General features: G+C 35.2%; 1 protein-coding gene across 1 annotated transcript; it reads right to left on the bottom strand.

Annotated features, from left to right (window-relative positions):
• Nucleotides 1-1352: 1352 nt before the first annotated feature.
• CycC (cyclin C) lies at nt 1353-20265 on the bottom strand. The gene is made up of 5 exons (XM_069841125.1): nt 19958-20265; nt 13736-13842; nt 9180-9386; nt 6882-7133; nt 1353-1633 (listed from the first exon to the last, which is right to left on the bottom strand). The coding sequence occupies exons 1-5, from the start codon at nt 19987-19989 to the stop codon at nt 1431-1433; spliced, it is 801 nt and encodes a 266-aa protein (XP_069697226.1). The 5' UTR covers nt 19990-20265; the 3' UTR covers nt 1353-1430.
• Between the last annotated feature and the right edge of the window lie 128 nt (nt 20266-20393).

Genomic DNA, 20393 nt, shown 5'->3' with positions numbered 1-20393 from the left:
ACCATGCCAGCACACTTATATAGTGATTAGCTGTATGGTGCCATCAGCCTGTAAGGTTCCAGAAGGCTTACTAACTAGAGTCCCCAAAGACATACCCTGCCTTCTCTGTATGCTAATCACTGCACTATACCATGCCAGCACACTTATATAGTGATTAGCTGTATGGTGCCATCAGCCTGCAAGGTTCCAGGAGGTTTACTAACTAGAGTCGCCAAAGACATACCCTGCCTTCTCTGTATGCTAATCACTGTACTATACCATGCCAGCACACTTATATAGTGATTAGCTGTATGGTGCCATCAGCCTGTAAGGTTCCAGAAGGCTTACTAACTAGAGTCCCCAAAGACATACCCTGCCTTCTCTGTATGCTAATCACTGTACTATACCATGCCAGCACACTTATATAGTGATTAGCTGTATGATGCCATCAGCCTGCAAGGTTCCAGGAGGCTTACTAACTAGAGTCCCCAAAGACATACCCTGCCTTCTCTATATGCTAATCACTACATTATACTATACCAGCACACTTATATAGTGATTAGCTGTATGGTGCCATCAGCCTGCAAGGTTCCAGGAGGCTTACTAACTAGAGTCCCCAAAGATATACCCTGCCTTCTCTATATGCTAATCACTGTACTATACCATGCCACGCCAGCACACTTTTGGATGAATACTATTGAAATTATGTCAATTAATATCTATCGTCACTTGCACGATAACTGAAGTGGGACATGACATCTTGAACAATTATCTTTTGTATATTTTTCTTCTCCAGTTTCGAATATTAAGTTTTTTCATATTTTGTGGTCTTGTGTAAAGCAAACATTATTAGCAAAGAGCATTTATTAATAAGTCCTAAAAGGTATTTTTCAATGACCGAACTGTCATCCCTGAAGGACCTTGCAAATTAGCAGTGAAAGAAAAAGACTCCTTGGTTCAGCATTTCTAAAGAATTAGAATCCTAGCATCACCAAATTGCGTCTTGTGTGAAAACAACATCCCTATGGACGAAGATCATCTACAAAGTGTGAAGCTCTATCCCAGGATAGGAGCATCACCCAACATTACAGGGATGCGAGATGGGAGATGGCTTTGTTGCCAAGATTTTAACCAATGGCACCAACTAACCACCACAGCAGACCATACCATTCACTACAAGTAACTTGATAACTTCTGAGGGAAACAAAATAATACATCATCAGCTTCTATCTGAAACATTATCATCGAAATCAGTGATCCTGCAAGCAAGTCCTTTCCTTATAACCCACATTCCGGGAAAGGGAAAGAAAATTGGACTGTAGATGGTGAAGACAGAGGTCATGAAATAACAAAAGAATGATAATTTAATACAATTATGTTTTACAACAAATTATTTTATTTCTTTCATTCCAATACTCTTACACAATTCTCTACCCCTACTCATCCATTGCTTATCGAGTTGGCTGAGTTTTTGGTTTTGGCATCTTTGCTAGTAGACCCTGTATATCCTTCTTTTCATCGTAAGATTTCCATAGTTCAAACAAATTGATGACATACCTAGCTATCTCTTGTATCTTCTCAATGTCTACATTCAACTCAGCAAACCAAGACTTTAAGTCCTTCTGCAAAATTACACAAGCAATCTGCAGACAACCTGAAAAAAAAAAAAAACATATAAGAACCTAAAAAGTGACTCATCTAGAGAATAAATATTCGGACAGGGTACCATACAGGGGCAATGGCAAATTGCAATTTTGGTATTTTGTTTTCATTTAACAGTTACTTAATAATGATAAACGCATTTATGAGGGAGAGTTGAATGAAATGGATCAGAAGCCAGAAAGTATAAGAGAAAATTTATTACCTCAAAAGTAATCTCCAAACTGTTTATACATTTATCCCACTGCGAGACAAGATGATCAATCCCATTCTTGAAGTTTGTGGGCTGTCTACCGAACCAGTTCTTTACCCAGTCACACACGTCTTCGTCCGCTCCAAAACAAAGTCCACGAATGTCTTTCTTCAATTCTTAAAAAATGTAAAAATCGCATGGGGAGAGATCTGGGCTGTATGGGATGTGTTGAAGCGTTTCCCAACCAAATCTCTGAATCATATTCCTCACAGAATTGGCAGTATGTGGATGGGCATTATCATCAAGGATAACACCATTCAATAGCGTTCCAGGGTGTTTCGACTTAATGGTGCATCTCAGTTTCTGTAAAGTTTCTTCATAACGCTGTGCACTGATTGTGGCCTCATGCTCGAGAAATTCAACAAACAGAGGACCCCTAGAATCGAAGAAGAATGTCAACATAACTTTACCAGAATTTGTGTGTATTGCTTTGGACTTTTCCAGTGGGGGAGAATCCATGTGTTTCCATTGTTGGCTCTGCTGTTTGTTCTCCAGTACAAAATTGTGACACCACAATTCATCCCCAGTGACAATATGGGGCAGAAATGCATCTCTTCCTCGTAGTATCGTTGCAAGTGACCCAGTGAAGCAGTCATTCTGTTTGTTCTTTGTTCCTCTGTCAACTGGTGGAATCCATTGCACGCAGATTTTTTGATAATGCAGGTGCTTCGTCACAATGACATGTATGAAACCGTGACTTATTCTCACCAAACTACGAAGTTCTTCCACAGTGATCCCTCTATTTCCCCATAAAACAGCAGGAGTGATGGCACGATGAGCCTGTCTTGTAGCGACATGCATCCCTCTCGGAATCTCTTATGTCATTCCAGTACACGCGAACATGACATGCTGTGTTTGCTGTAAACAGCAGACATGCGACGATGGATTTCTCGTCCTCCTACTCCTTCAGTAGTAGAAAATAGCACTACACCTCACTGTTCTTCTTTACCTGCCTCCGTTAGTGATGTTAGAGGTTGTAACTGTGCTTTCGCGAGTCATCACCAGATGTCAGTTCAGCAATCAAATTCCAGTGGTATCAACTTGCCTGCCATAACATATACACATGGTGACCCATTTTCAATTGACTGCCCTCATACGTTGAGATATGCTATTTTGTAATATTGTAGTAGGTTATGTTACGGTACTAATGTTATGAAATACAACTTAAGTGCTACACCATTTTCGTGTCTGGAATATTATAGTCTATTTTCTGTGTTTATGTGATGTTGTACACATCCAGAAACAAAATTTTGGTCACCTAATTTTACTAAGTTCCAGATACAACGCACTGAACATGTGCAGTAAACAAGGGAACCTAAATGTATGCTACTTGTGGACAGTCTTGCAAAGCTTGTTGCCTACATAGAGGAGGACTGCTATCAAGACTCAGTCCATTTTTAATTCCATATCTGTACATGTACTGTAACAATCAAATCATTTTATATCCTATTGTGTAATATTAGTTTACGTACCTTTCTGCTTTCAGTGTTGCATTGGCATTTTTTTATTGTTCTGTGCTCGTAACGGAGACAAGACATAAACTGCCAGCTCATAACGTCAATGAGTGCAGTTTCGCCAACACAGACTTACAATGCTAGATTAATTACTAGGACCGATATTAGTGAAGGGTTAGGAGCATTTAAAGAATGTATGTTAGCAGAAGTAGGTGTTGTGTGATAAAGTGGAGCATTTTTCTTCATAACATAATATGATGTAATGTTCAACATAGCATATGATATGACATATGAACTTCTGCTGAATTAGTTTCGAGGCATGTTTTTCTCGTAGCCTAGGGGTCAGGACTATGGAGTAAAGAAGTGAAGGTCAGTGGTTCGAGTCTCGACATTGGCAAGGTAAGTAAAACTGTGTGTTAATAATAGAGTACATATGTAAAGTATAATGTAAAAATTAGATTAGGTAGTACGAGTAGAGAGGAAAAAAAGTGGAAGAGTAAGACAGAGTGAATTGAAAGAGATAATGTAAGGAAAAGTGTGTTTACTTGAATTTTTCTACCGTATTTGGTAATATTTTTTACTTCGAAAATGGGTAATCTCTCTGCAATATTATTTAGGGTATTTCATTATTATATCATGTAGTATCTACTATCTATGTAATTTTAATGTCATTTCATCACTGCCCCTGTATGGTACTGTGTTCAAATACTCTAATGAGAAGGAAAACAGCAATTGGAAACAGATGATATCCAGCCCTGAATAGTAGTTTTAAGTACTCGTACACCAAATGGTTGTTTGAGAATGTATGTTTTGGAGATATGAGCACTGCTGAGGACAGTAGAGTCTTTTAAGGACAAGGAAACAATAAGTTCTGTGGCAAAATTTTGAAACTGTTACACATGGAGGTACTTAAAGAACAAGAATGAATGACAATATCAAATTTCACTATAAAAAGCTAGATAATGCCAATAAAATTAAAAACAACAGATTTAAATGACTTAAATAACTGATAGATGTCACAAGAAAGTCAAAGTAAATGTTGAAAAGGGACTATATACATAGGACGATTCACGAAAATTGTGCCATACTCTAGGATCTGATTTCTGACATCATTGTGAAGAAAAAAGTTAAAATATCATGTGTCCGATTTTGATTAGTTTTGGATAAAATCACAGTTCTTCCTTTTGTAACACATAACCTTGTGAACTCTCTCTCTGGACGTCTGAAGCTGTGTTTGTTACAGTACAGCTGACAGCAGCGACACAGGCTTGTGACATCAGAGTCAGGGTTAGAGATAACACAACACAGGTACAATGCATCCAAACAACAGAAGTTAGGGAATGCCGCGCAGTTCACACTCAGGCTACTTCATGTATTGCTGCAGAAGATGGGGTCTTTGAAAACCGGATTTAATAGAGTTTTTCAGGTGAGTAATAAGTTAATGTGAATATTCTTTAATGCAGCATTTCTCAAACTTTTTTGAAGTGGGGACCACTTTTTAAAGTCAGAACAGTTCCATGGACCACATTACTCTTGTTCCCTTCAAAAGCAAATTTATCATTTTTGGTAGTACCGGTATATTTTAATATCAATATACTTATATTTTAAAATAGAATTAATTAAATTAAATTAATTTTATATTAGTATTAACTAATTAAGCTAATGTTAATATAAGAAAATTCATTTTTGTTTCTTTAATAATTCAAGGCTATTAGAGTTTGGATAATCTTTAACTTATTAACTAAAAAAAAATAAATGTTCGTACTCACATTAATGAGATGAACGAGTCTGCAGATTCTTGCACAGTTCTATATTTGGACGTATGCGGTAAGCTTAAGTCGAAAATTGTCAAGTCGATTTCAGTAGCCTACTTTGTTTTTATTAGAGTTAGTGATAAAAACCCTTTCTCACACAGATACGTAGAAACAAACTGAATTATAATCTCTAAAGCATCATTGTACAGTTCACTGTATTCTATTTTCACATGTGATGGGGTCCAGAAATTAATCATATCTTCCACTAGGAATTTCATTTTAAGTTAGGTCTCATTCGAGAGTTCAATTAACTGTTCTCTTTCACTCAATGAAAGTTTGTTTCAATATCGCAATGAAAGTGATCACAAACCCATGAAAATTCGTCATATCTACTTGGAAAATAAGTTTCAAATTGTGATCTCAGAGTTGTATTATTGGTGTACGACGTACAGTACATGACCATTTCAATGTGCAGACTGGTGTCGGCAAAACTATTAAGAAAGTCATAAATACATGAAAAGGTTCAGTCCTCTGTTATGAATTTGGTGGTCCTGGCTGGGTTACAGGGGCGGCGCCAGATGTGCAGGGAAACACCACGTTCATAGTGCTTTAAATCCCTCTTTTGTTGTTGTGAGTAGAGTGGGAAGTCAGCAGACGGATAGGGTAATAAATTTTATAAAATGTCAGTACTGAGAGAAAAAATGAAAGGCGATTGCCAGGTGTCATTTCCAAACTCTGAGATTTTCAGCTACAGAGTGATATGCAATTCGCTTGAATTTTATTTTTTCTTCTGCCTTTTTTGAAGGACCACAGGTGGTCCACGGACCATAGTTTGAGAAACGCAGCTTTAATGAATTTATAATACACTCAGTATCATTCTCGCAAATAATTTAAATGCTTTTAAATCTTCATAATTTCCAAGTTTATGTTTAACATTCAGGAGGGTGTAACTCAATTTACAAGACTGTATACATTGGTATGAACTTTTTTTCATCGCAATGATGTCAGAAATTAAGATTCTAGAGGATAGCACAATCTTCGTAAATCACCATATATATATATATATATATAAATAAACAGGAGTACATAAGTAGGAAGAGAAGCCTAGTAAAAGATGGACTAATGACCTGCAACATGACTTGAGATGGGAATGAATATGAAATATATGACTATGAACAAATAGAAAATGGCTGAAATAAAGTCATTAAGAGAGGTCCCAGGTCCTTTAGTAGCAGTAGTGGTGGTGGTGGTGGTGGTGGTGGTGGTGGTGGTGGTGGTGGTGGTGGTAGCAGCAGTACCTTGTCTACACTTGGGTCAACTCTTGAAATCTCACAGTTTGCTATAAGTTTCATTACAATATCGCACTTTCCTTGTCAGTTGTTAGGGAAGTTATTAAAGACATAAGGTAACTGGCATCATAAACCTGCCAGACACATTCTTTGGAAGGGTTCCTTAAGTCAAAATAATCAGTCATGAAAGAAAGACGGGCAAATTCTTCAGGAACATTTTTTGCAAACAGAATATCAGGAACTTGACCCAGATTATACTCAGGTTTCTTGTTTAAACAAAAATTGTGATTTTTGAAAGGGTGCTTTGCAATCATCAGTCAAATATTATTCTTATTGTGAATGTGATAGCTACTAATTACTGCTATTATTCTACAAACATTTTACACTTTTATGACAGACAGATACAAAACTATTCGTTCTGTCATTTTCAAAAACGATTTACATTTGACTTCATTTTAATTGCTATTACAAAAAACCGAATGTTAACACTCACCAAGAGCTATCTGATATGGAGGATACAACAGACACACATCTGTACGAAGACTGTCATTGACAACTCTCCAAGCAAGTGCCAGCAACTGGTCTTCTTGTCCAATGTCCTGGATGAGTTGCAGAAGAGGCCGATATGGTTGGTACACAATAAGACAACAATCTAGGTTCTCCAGTAAGTAGAACTCACATTCCAGAATATGATTTGTTCTGTAGGGGAACTCCTGTGTGTACGCATAGCTGAACTTGTTTTTCACTGTAATGAAAAAAATATGCATACAATGTTAGTTACTGATCAGCATACATGCATGAGTAATTCAAACAAAAGAAATAAATTTAAGACAGTGAAAACGCAACCTATGTATCTTCACAAAGACACGATCACTGAAATTCTGTGAATATCCTGTCGCTTTTTAAATCTACATTTCTAGTCTTAAAGAAATACAATAATGAAAAATTTTCTAAATATTGAGTTGTATGTGATATATGTACTGAAGCGCCAAAACTTCTCACGATGCAGAAAATATGTGAATCACTAATGTACACTGGTGGCCATAATTCTGGAAACTTTTTGTTTTTGTACTGAATTATTATAACATCTGCATTGATTCACAGATTTATACAATTGAAAATGCTACTCGTAACTGATTCGTTAATAATGGGGTTATAATAAAAGTATTATATTAAATCCTGAATATTTTAACAATAAATAGTCATTACTATGTGGGAAATTATGTTCTTGTCGTTTAAAATCGAAATATTAATAATTACAAATTTCATTATAATTTCCCATTATTTACTGTAATAAAAACTAGTCCATTGTTGATTTTAAGATTATTGTTCATCGGTAGAAGCATTGTTGGGCACTGTTAGCATAAAATGTGGACATTATTAGTGTGTTTCTATCATTTGTCTGACTTAAGATTTCGTTAGGATAACACCTGATTGCTTTACAACAAACTTTATTGATCATTTTATCACAATGGATCCACGAAAGGACTGAACACCTTCTAGGGCAGTCATACTTCGAGAAGAAGGCTACAGAATCAAGGAAATTGCAAGAAAACTTGGTAATGGTGCTACATTGTCTGGCGTCCAGAATGTATGGCAGAAGTACAAATCCACAAAATCTTGTAAAACAACACCTAGGACTGGTAGAAAACCTAAAGGAAGTCCAAGAGAAGTGGGGCAGATTTGTCGATTAGCATTGAAAGATCGAAGAAAATCTTATGGCCACCAGTGTAGATCGACTGACATCATCTGGCCGACCTTTCACACAACCAGTCATCATCAGCTTGTTGAATTTCCCTCCGATGTCTCCAGTGTTGTCACCTACCCTCGATTAGTGGTCAACATAACATAATTTTCACCATCCTTAATTATGATTTCATCAATGTGGCAACACAGTAACTGACGCAATCATGAGAATCATACTCCAGTTCCAAGTAGCTTGGCACACCCGTGCCTCAGCTGGTAGGTGATAAGAACTGTACTAGCGCTCGATTTTCTAGGTCAAAGCCAAATTAGTTTTGCTACTGTTGCATCCATGAACTCAGTGCTTTGCCAAATTAAAACTTATGTACTGTGTTATATTGTTAATATTCGATATTCACTTTCTTTGCAGCAGCTGCTGGAAATGTTGCCCATCTTGTGTGATATTAATTCACAGACCCTGTTTCATTAAACCTATTCACAAAATTTAGTGTTGTTTTTCTACACGGAACAGGATGGCAAGAAATTTACATCTAAAGTTTTCTACGGGGCTCACTGCAGATTGATAGACTGATTGCTCCACATGCCAGATGTGCCAGTCTGTCCTTAACAGCTGGAGTAAAGGCATGCAATGAGTCAGCTAAGAATTAAGTGCAATTTATGTTGTGTTGTGTTTTGCAATGGTTACATATTCAGTGCGAGAACATGTACATACAGGAAAAGAAATCATGTGCCAGAACAAGGGAAAACTAATCAAGCTTCAATTTCGCACTCTTACAGCGAGTATGAATATCTAACAATGTATGCAGCTTGGATGAGGTTTCGATATTTACTTTATACAGACAGACAAGCACACAGAAGAAATGATAAAAATGAAAGTGTTTTGTATACTAATATTTTCATACAATGTTTCATTGCATGCAATGCTTCAATTACAGAAAAGTATATGCAGTTTCAATAAAACCACACACAACAGTGTGAAAGTAAAATACAAACTTTACTATATGATGCACATGATATTGAATAAAACTAGCAAAACTCAAACAGTCTGCAAAATATTAAACACGGAAATTTTTGTAACTTTACTCACCCACATTCTGGCATGTTGTAATGAGTCTGCTATTAGAGATGACCCCAAATTCTTCCACTTTTGATGCAAGGAAGACACATGTTGGTGCCAAAAGTAATGGATCAATACACTTCAGTGAATTTCGTGCATAAAATCTCTTAAAGAAAACTGTGGCAGTTGCAATCACTTGTTGCCTCAATTTCAGTTGCTCTCCAAGAATCTGTATCACTAAAAAAAAAAAAAAAATTAAATACTATGCACTCTGATACCTGATTCTTTTATTTCTGTGGCTTTCTTTTAAGATTGTCGAATTCAGAATCTAAAATAGAATAACTTTATAACCTCCTTGACTTTAAAATCAGATTTTTCATCACACAATTAATCATTACATTACTGAACAGAATGCTAAAATATAATGAGAGTTTGTTCCGTAATTCAAATCAAAGTGATTTGGCCTTGAGAAGATTTTTGTCATATTTAGTCAATCAGAATGCTGCAGTAGACTGTTAAATATTTCCACATATTGTCTTATTATAATAAATACGTCTCCCGTTCTGGAATAGTAGGTACTGGTAACACAGGGGTATAACAAATGTGATACGGCCTGCCTACAAAAATAAAATGTATAACCTATCAATAACTAACAATGGCATAAATATAATTACAGCAGACAGAAGTTCAACTTTAATGTTACAAGAACAAAGGGATTAATCTTCATTAATGTAAGATAATTAAAATAATAACTATTATTAATAAATATTATTAAAAACATATAATATATACCATAGTGACTGAAATTAAGTAGGCAGGTAGGCCTATCAATAAGCATATACTTCTATCTGCTGTTTGTTGTACTTATAAAACTTTACTGTACTCACAATGAACTCTAATGAAACTGGACCATGCAGCGTGCTTTCTGTGATGTGAAAGTATTGATGATTTCACTGACATCAATGAAACTAGACCTTTCACATTCGATACTAAGGAGGTTGTGTTCAGTAAGTCATAGAATTCCGCAAATAGTTATTTATAAGTTTTAGCTTCGAAAATGATCATTCGGCCGAAGAAACAGTAACCGGAATAGTTAGAAATAGGTAAAATGTCGTGCACAAGTCTTGAACACTAGCAGCTACGATTGAATTTTCTATTACTAATAGATTTGTTAATTCAGATACAGAGGTTAATGAGGCTATTTCTTTTTTCAGAGCGTTTCTGAAACCTATTACCTGGTCTGGGAATTCACTGGATAAATCTTCCTCATATTCATTTTCAAGAACCACTGCTGCATTGTGAATCTTTCATAGGAAGCAGAATTCAGAAATTTTGGGGAAATAATTTTGAAGAAATGGTTAACATTATGCATACCCTCAAATCTGTTTTTAACAGAGCTACAATAATGTCCAAACAGCCATAAAAACAGCGGTTCTGAAATATATCTTTGGATCTACTAGTGCTCGTCCTGACACGATTAATCAAAATGTTTTTTTTTTTTTTTCGAATTCTTTTATTTTCAAATTGTGATGGAATGCCCCTGCTCTTTGCCAAAGATGTAGCAGATGACATTGCTTCTTCAAAATTATTTCGATAACAATATAAATTATCGGCTGCAATCTGAATAAGAGAACACGCTTTATCAAGCTCTGCATTTTCCGATTGCATAATTTGTGATGTTAAACCAGTACATTCTAGAATTTTTGATTGCAACACTATTTGAAAAATGAACTGAAATTTCTCTAATTGGTTTTTCAAAGCAACACCTTGTTCTCTTTCTTCCTTTTCTTTAGATATCAATATTAATTTTGTCAGAGCCTTAAGTACATCGACATAAGCATAACACAGGGCTTTAACAGACTGGTATCTCGAAGACCAACGTGTTGGGCAAAGTTTTTTAAGGTATAAAAAGATACCAAGACGTGGATAAAAGGGGTACAAGACTGCCATGACTTTCAGGAATTTGACACCAGAACAGTGGATGGATAGGGAGGATTGGCATTTGGTTTCCAGAAGACGGCATCAGCAGTCATGAAACCTGAAGAGAAGAAGAAGAAGATACCAAATGTTCCCATCTTTTAATACTATGACTGATACATTTCCAATGTGTCATAAAAGGGCCTAACTTCTTGAATTCCACATGCAGCATCGTTATACTAGATTTAAATTATGCGCTGCACAATGTACATATTTTGCAGTTCTTCGTCTTTGCCCAATTCTCGTTCTGACACCTTTGTATACACCTGACATATTGGCACAACTGTCATACTCCTGACCACAGCATTTAGTTAATAAGAGTCCCTTTTCGTCTATTGCACTATTTCCTTCTCTATTCCTAATGCACTTTGATCTTTTATTTTGCGAAAACCTAAAAAGCTTTCATTTATCATCACGTCACAAGGCTTTCCAGTTACATGATGTGAAACTATAACGTATCTAAATATCTGACTTAATTTGTTATGTCCTGTGTTGTAGCTGTAATTATTGAAAAGAATGGGGCAGATTTAATGTAATTAATAATGTCTTTTTAAACTGCATGGGAAAAAAACATTTACTAACTAATTTTGAATAGAAGGGCTTAGGTACTTTTGTGCATATTTTGGTTTATTTATGAGATCACGTAATACAGGATCGTACTTTGCGAGAAGTTCGATGATTGCTAAAATGTTTCCACTGTTTGATTTTTCAATTTGTTCCCTATGTCCCCGAAAAGCTAGATTATTGAATGCCAGAGTTAGTGGCACATTCACGATACGCTCGAGGACCTGTTTCTATATGTTTTCACTTTTCTTTAGTTCTGAATCCATACCCGCGTCAACTGTGTTTTTCTTACGACACGAACTGAAAACGACGCATGTGTTCAATTGTGCGTAACTAGTTTTGTGTCACACTATACTTTTGGTTAACCATCTCCAATCTCGGACCCTTTCCTTGCAAGCTGAAGACGACTTCTGCTGTCCAAAGAGCCAGCATGGTTTACAATAATCAGAGTCATTTTTAATTCAATAACACAACCATTCTCTCCTAATTCTTTGCCCTGTCAATGTGAATTTATCGTAATATTTGATGCAAGAGTATCTGTTATCCTGCTTAGGATCTTTAGGGAAAGGACCCGTTGGCTCTGGCTGATTAAGGATTTTGTCTAATGAAGAACTTTTTAGTTTCATTATCTACTTCTAACTCATAATCTGCACGATCATTTGAATACTTTCCAACTGCGATGTTGGTAGGCCTAATTACATTTAAGGAAATTTTGTTACAATCTTCTTTTTTGATAACACTTTCACAAATTGCTGTCTCTACTAACATCTATTTCTATATCACTTTTCACTTCAGATGCGCACTCACTTGTGGTACTGCAAATATTTGTAACTGTTGAGCTAGCACTACTACTAGGACCAGGAAGAGAAAAAAAATTAGTAATTTTCACTTATTTGTTTGTTTCTTTTTCTAACTCTTGCTTCTTCTTTCTTTTCTGTGCACCACTTAGATGTTAGTACTTAACCTTAAACGGTTTCATTTTTCAGTAACTGCAGTACTATACTGTCTATACTCTCTAATCATAATTTACTCAATTAAAACACAGAAAAACATACGAACAAAATTAAATTAAAAACTGTTCAAATAAAGTTGAAAAAATATCATACCGACCACACAACTGACATTATTAACTTCCTGCAAAGAGAGCTCTTTCGAAACTGAGTAAAGTTGACTGATCGTTACTACACAAACATCTTATTGGATAATTATTGGCATTAAAAATTTGAACGAAAACCCATTCCACTGTTGTCAAATAAATGTATAACAAAAGTTAACGCTCAGAAAAAAATGTGCATAAAACCATCTCATCAAGAAAATACAATTTTATAACTAAAATATTATATTACATTTTGGATCAATTTTCATTGTTGTCATTATGATAAAATAACTTTGTGCTGCTCTATTGTGAGGACTGAGATGATGCCACACACCATGTGTACGTGTTATACGACACGGCTGTCGGCAAGGGCACAGGGCAAGCATTGCTTAAAGCTGTGCTGCATTCAACAACATAGTCCGATTCTATGGAACCATCGTGAATAATGAGTTCCATGCAGGCTGCAATTAATTGGGCTTTTTTTAACTTTCCTCCTTTTTTTTTGCGTGGTGTTTGCGGGCCCCTTAAAACCCCAGGCCCGCCTGCATTACAGGCCCTAACATTACGCCCCTGCGGTAACAGAAATAGCAAAAACAGTCCTAGCAGTCTAAATCAGGCTGTTGCACCAGAGGACAGAAGCAGTAACAGAATGATGTTATAGAAGATGTCAAGGATATGAAAATAAATATGATCAGTACATAGGCCTACATACTAATTATGTAGTAAGAAGCATCTTCCCGCAATACGGATCCAGGGCACACACATATATTTTAATTATAATTTCAAAGTTTTCTTATAAATTAAATATTATCAGCCACTAACTCGTGCCCTGGCCCTCTACTGGGGAAGATGGCATCCTGGCCCATGTTTACTACATAATTACCATACGATAATATTATTTTACACACTAAGCTTACATAAAAAAATCACAAGTATGGACAAAACTTACAATTTGAAAAGAAAATAAAAATTTTCTGATACTCCTCTTCAGTAAGAATACTCAAGTCTTGTTGTCGCTCCCGTATCAAGTCCTGGCGGTCCAACAACCATTGTTGACTGAAAAAAAAGTTATCACTGATTTCAGGATAAAGCAACAAAATGGCAATACCAACACAGTGTTACATTGAAAAAAGTCAGAGAAGTCGCAACTCTTGCTGTAGGAACTTACACGAATGTGACAGACACACAAATCGTCAGAATAAAGAAAGAAATTCTTCATACTCATAGGCATATAATTAAGTAATGAGGGATCCTTAAATGTAGTGGCCTTAGGCTAGCCATGCTTGGATGCTCTCTTCTCGCACTGAACAAATTGTGCATCTTCAATATTAGGTTTTATGCACACTTCGTTTTAATTATTTTGATGCTAAAATAAAGGCACATTTCAATCACGTTTGGTTTCACGAGTTTTTTGTAATCACTTTATACATGATATGAAAACTCCTTAATACATTATAACTAGTAAGAACCATGCTTTTCTCGGAAGTGATTAAGACACATGGAGGTGAAACTTGAAACGGGTTTGGTCCAGTCAGGAAAGAAGAGCGTTCCTTAAAAAGTACCTAATCAATTTAGCCTATATAGCTATGTGTGTAGGCCTATACATAAATAAGACTAGGCTTACAAGAGAAAAATACCAGTACCGGTAGTGAGCATAAATTTCGGGTGAATATTTACTTATGTCCCAGCCACTATAGGAACTTGATAAAATACCTTGAAAATGCCTTGGATTTATAGTACTGATTAATAGAGAAATTGATGTGATCACTGGCAGAGCTGTAAGCCCACCCAACCCGCCCTAAATCCGTAGCTTACTTATATAAGAAAATCGTTGTGCGTGAATGATGAATACGGCCATATTTCGTTAATATAACAGTGCGTTTCAGTGTCGTCAACATAGTAATAATACTACACATCTAATCAAACCTAACTTAACAGTCACATAATACTACACACCTGTAGTAACATTTCTCACATTTAGTATAATTTCATTTACATGTATTGCTGACCCTGCTGTTGATGTTGGTAGCCATCTAGTGGAAGTGGATCGTAATTAAATGAAGAAAATATGGCGACTTTCATAATAATTACGCTTAATTCGTTCAGTCTATGTCTTGTGATATATTAAATGTGTTTGTGGAGTAATAATCTTATGTATAAAAGTCAATGTGGCCATGTATGTATGTACTCAATACAAATCTACACGCTTTGACCGATATTTGCCAAAGATTACACATTTAACCTTCATAACCTGGAGAAGAACATAGGCTACATTAAAATTGGACAGATGGACGTTAAATTATTGAAAACAATGAAAATTAGAAAGAAATAAGGCATATATGATATTAAAATGGCCTATTCTATAGTCAATTGTCTTTTATTGACGTCATCCAGTCACGTCTTCTTCCGTTGTAAAAGCAGCCATATTGTTATTGAAATATTAAATAAAATAACATTAAATTAAAACTAAGTAAATGAGGGACGATCTCTTGATTGAATGTGTCGATGGGCAATAATATACAATACAAAATGGCATAAAACACATTTTCGTTTGATTTTTAAAAATTCAGAATCAAACAAAATAGACAGTAAATATGAAAGCATTCACAACACTTAAATTCAAGCTCTTTAATATGTAGCTCTCTGTAGCGTTGTGATACAATGACTTCAATGTATGGGACCACAGGTTCGAACCTGTACATACCTAATATTTTTTTTATTATTTTGATAAATTTTTACATTATTTTATTTTAACCCACCATAAAGGGAGTTTTACTAAATAAATAAATACCCATATTATTTTATTTATGCTGTCTCAAACAAAGTTACCATACAATTATAATGAAATATTAAATAAGATAACATTAAATTAAAATTACGTAAATGAGGGACGATCGTTTGATTGAACGTGTCATGTGGCATGAATATACAAAATAATATAGCATAGAACACATTTTTGTTTAATATTTAAAAATTCAAAATCAAACATAATAGGCAGCAAACATGAAAGCATTCATAACACGTAAATTCAATTGCTTTACTAGATAGCTCTGTAGCATAGTGGTAGGGTGAATTACTTTGGTGTAGAGGAACCCAGGTTCAAACCTGTTTTTTTATTGTTTTGATAGTTTGCATTATTTCAGATATGTTATTTTATTTTAATCCGACATAAAAGGGGTTTTACTACATAAATAATATCCGTAGTATTTTATTTATGATGTCTCAAACAAAGTTACCATACTATTATGTGAATGTACTACATACGTATGCTCACTGAAAATAACAGTATATTCATGCTAATGCATATATATGTCTTTCAAAATATTGTTGTTCATGCTCGAATATGTGTTATTGCTAAATTATATCTATATTATCATGTCGTGAATGTACAGTAGTATGTATGTTAAGCCTACTGGAAATAACAATCTGTTAATTTTTAAAGTAAGTTTCTCTCAAAATATTATTCTTCAAGCCCAATAATTCCGAGATTATACTGTAGGGCCTGTTCTGTAACATAAAATAAAAATGATATAATTAATATACAATATTATGTACGAGTATTTGTAAGACGTCATTTTTGAAGTCATATTTAAGAAACTGAGTATGACATAAGCAGGCGTAAAGCGGACAAGGGGTACAAAATGCTCCAATCCTATTAAATATATTTTCTATTTCCATATTGATTCTTTGACACGAGCGATAAAGAGGTAAATTGTAACTCACCTTGTGACTCCAAGGGGTTCAGAGTGGGAACAAGAGAATTCCCTATTTATCGTTAACTGTTTTTAAACGTCAAGCGAAAGCACATGTAGACAGGAAATTACACTAAATTTGTGTCAGCACAGCTTTAGATCAAAGTAGAACATTGAGTCTATGCTATACTGATGTAAAGGGACCGAGGAGATGTTTTTGTTTAGCTAAACTACAAGACAAAAGCAACTAAAAACGAAAGCAGCATGGTACATGATGACATCTTTTCTCTTCGGTGCCTGTTCTTCAGCTGTTTTAAATTCTGTCAATCTTGGCAGGTGTTTGGGCTAAGAAGGTCATTAATTCATGTCAGTGACACAATGTAAATATTCATTTTTAGGAACTAGGAAAGCTTAGTAAACACAGTAATTAATTTTGTTTATCTATATTTGAGTCGCCGAGATCGCCTTAAGTCTGAAGCAAAAAGGAAAACCCGAGCAATGCCAGGTGCTTTTAGCTAGTTATATATATATATATATAGTACAACTATTTTTGCTTATAACTTTCGACTCAGTCATTTCCAGACCAGGGTTCCTTATCTCAAATTGATACATGTGTCCTTCCCCATCATCCCTGAAAGTTTGTAACAACATCCCAGAAACACCCTGTGTATGTATATAGTACAATAGAAATTGAAATGTGTTGTGGTTGTGATAAAAGTATTGAAAATTGGTTTACAGCACCACATTGGCAGTGATAAAAGCGTGCAATATTCGTTCACTGACTGTGGATACGCGTTTTAATGTTGTTTTTTTATTTTTATTAAGCGCCAGTGGGGGTTTAGGAGCGACAGGGTATAAATGGGAAGTGTGGGGGTGGTAGTCCCACAAACAAATACAAAATTACATTCCGAATTAGGTTGAGATAAAATACATAACTTAAATTACTGTGTTAGGTAGAACATAGAACTGAAGTTGGACCGAAGCTCAGCTAAGCCAAAGTTAATGTAAATTGTAATTGAAATATACAGGGTTAGTTAAAAGTCCCTCACCACCTAAATAACTTTTGAAGCATATGGTTCAGTGACGAGAAACTTAGTGTGTGAGGATAACCATATACTAAGAACTCAATAATGGTATTACCGAGTTTTTTCTACTTCCCGTTTAACCGGAAGTAACTACAACTATCTTATTTTAAATGGAACACCCAATATATATTTTTTATTTTTGAATAATGCTCATTAAGAGCTTTTCAAAAAGTACCCACACTTCATACTTCTGTACAAATTCAGTTTTGCTAAACCAAGAAAACAGAAAAGTGTATCGAATATTAAAATACTCCTTTCTTAACAAAAACAAAACAAAGCTAGCTCACCTTCTAAATTCTGTGTTCAAACTGGTTAGCTCTCAGCTGCTTGACAATGTGCCAGTCGATCACAGAAACCATTTAAGAAATGATTTAACCAGGCTTTAGGAATATCTTGCATCACTTTCATTATTCGATGCTCCAGATCTGATATATTCTCGATATATATTCTCAAATGGCCCCACAAAAAGAAGTCCAAAGGCGACAAATCTGGGGATTTAGCTGGCCACTCTATGTGATCTCTCCTACCAATCCATCGTTGTGGAAGAATCTGGTCTAAATGCTCACGAACATTCTGTCCAAAGTGAGCTGGAGCTCCATCTCATTGAAAATAGATGTCATCGCAGGGTAGTCGATGGTTGAATGGATGTGAAAACAAGTTTGCAATGGCCAGTACTACTTTATTTTGAAGCAAATCCAAGTATCTATTAGAATTTAGCATTTCTCTGAAGGAGAAAGGACCAATAATAAGGTCACCAATAATACCAGTCCAAACATTAAGTTTCTGTAGATACTGTGTGTGGTTTTCCTCCATCCACTGTGGATTTATGTCTGACCATAATGACAATTGTGTCTGTTGATAAATCCATTCAGGCAGAATGTGGCTTTATCTGAGAATGCAATTTGTCTAAGAAAAGCCAGATTGTTCTTAATGCGCTCCATCATTAATTCACAAAACTGCATTCTTCTGTCGGATCATCCTCTGAAAGTTCCTGCAAAAGTTGAATTTTATAAGGATGTTGCTTGGCATTTTTAAGAATTTCCATCACGGGACTTTGACTTATATTAGATTCTAACGCCAAATTTGTAGTAACTTTGATACTTTTGGATTTTCTTGCACATGGAGGAGAATGCCCAATGAAGTATTATCATCAGTTGCACTTTTCGGGCGACCTGATCTTGGTAAATCCTTTACGCTTCCAGTTTCAGTGAATTTCCTTCTCTACCTCGTCACTGTTGTATGTGGATTTGGATTCGATCTGGATGCATAGAAATAAATAAATTCGCCGCCTCTCGATGAGATTGTTGTCTGTCTCCATAGCCAATAATCATTAAAATTTGAATTCTTTCCTTTGTGTTCAACATTAGACAGAATTATTTAACACACTAGAATGTCAGATTAAATTCCTTAAATAAGATGTCTGTATCAATAAACATGTTTCCATGAATATAAACAACGGACAATCAAATTAGAGTACACAAAAGAAGCGTTTTACCCATATTCGATGGATATAAACAAAGGACGGTCAAATCATAGTAAACAAAAAAAAAAAAAGCGTTTTACTCGTATTATTCTTTAGACCTACACTTTTCTGTTTTCTTGATTTAGCAACACTGTATTTGTACATAAGTATCAAGTGTGGGTACTTTTGTGATTTTACTCAATTTTATTGTATTTCTGGCCCAGGGAAAATACTCGTATTTTATGGATATAATACCATGGCTCTCTGAGGTATAGTGCCATAAATATTGAACATCTCTACAAAAAAACAAATCCCCTATAAATGCGACTGTTTTGACTTTCGAAATCACCTGAACTTCCCGCACGCTAGTTTCACCAAATTTTAATATGACCGTCTATTCTGTTTGTTTGAAAAGTTCCATCTGCCCAGTTTATAAGGGGCCATTTTGAATAACTTCGGTTGGTTTTATTATTTGAAGCAATAATTTCTGTGATTTAATTTTTCTACAAATGAATTCGATACGTTTGTCAACTCACATCTATCATTTTGAATCGTAGAAATATCAAGTTCTTATACAAACTGTGTGCAGTATTGTATCACCGTTTTTAGGAACACAAGCTATATTTAAAATTAAAAAAATTCTCTGCTCGTAAGATAAGTAGGACCAAATATACCATTCATTTGTACACTTGAAATGGACTAAATATTTTTTGTGACATTGTGACTTAGAAGTCAGAGAGCTGTGACATATTCTCAAAGCCATGCGTCGTTTGTCAATGCTATTACCATCCCACATTCCAAATTATGCGAAACTATTTTAATGTCATTTTAAATGAAACAAGAATACAATAAATATAATGTAGGCTACTTTGTAACACCATCTGAAGAAACCACTCAACTGTTTTGATTAAACGTACTTAATAAACACTTACTGGTGAGAGCTCTCCCAAAAGTTTCCAGCCATTAAGAAATCTTAGGGTCCTAATCTAACTGACTTTCGCACATTTTTTAAGCACAAACATAGTTGGAATTTCATTATACTATCAATACCATTTTCCAATAAAGTCAACACATCACATTCCGAATTACCGAAGAAGCCATACATGAATAAACAATTGAAAAGTCTGGAATTCACTGCTGCCAATATTATATTAAAAATTCCCTCTCCAGGAACTGTTCCATTTACGTTCTTCTCTACTCTTTCACCAGAGTGAAGTTGTCCAGGGTTGTCCTATAGTCTATATTTATAGATCATATATTATAATACTTCTATGATCTAGGTTAATAGGTTTACTTGTACAGCAAGATTGTGATGGTTTGAGAAATGTTCGCAAACTGTTCCAACCTCACCTATTAAACTATAAAACG

This window comes from Periplaneta americana, chromosome 12 (assembly GCF_040183065.1).
Source record: "Periplaneta americana isolate PAMFEO1 chromosome 12, P.americana_PAMFEO1_priV1, whole genome shotgun sequence".
In the NCBI taxonomy this organism is placed as follows: Eukaryota; Metazoa; Arthropoda; class Insecta; order Blattodea; family Blattidae; genus Periplaneta; species Periplaneta americana.
Note: the sequence above shows the minus strand (reverse complement) of the source record. Positions and strands in the feature narration are given on the sequence as shown.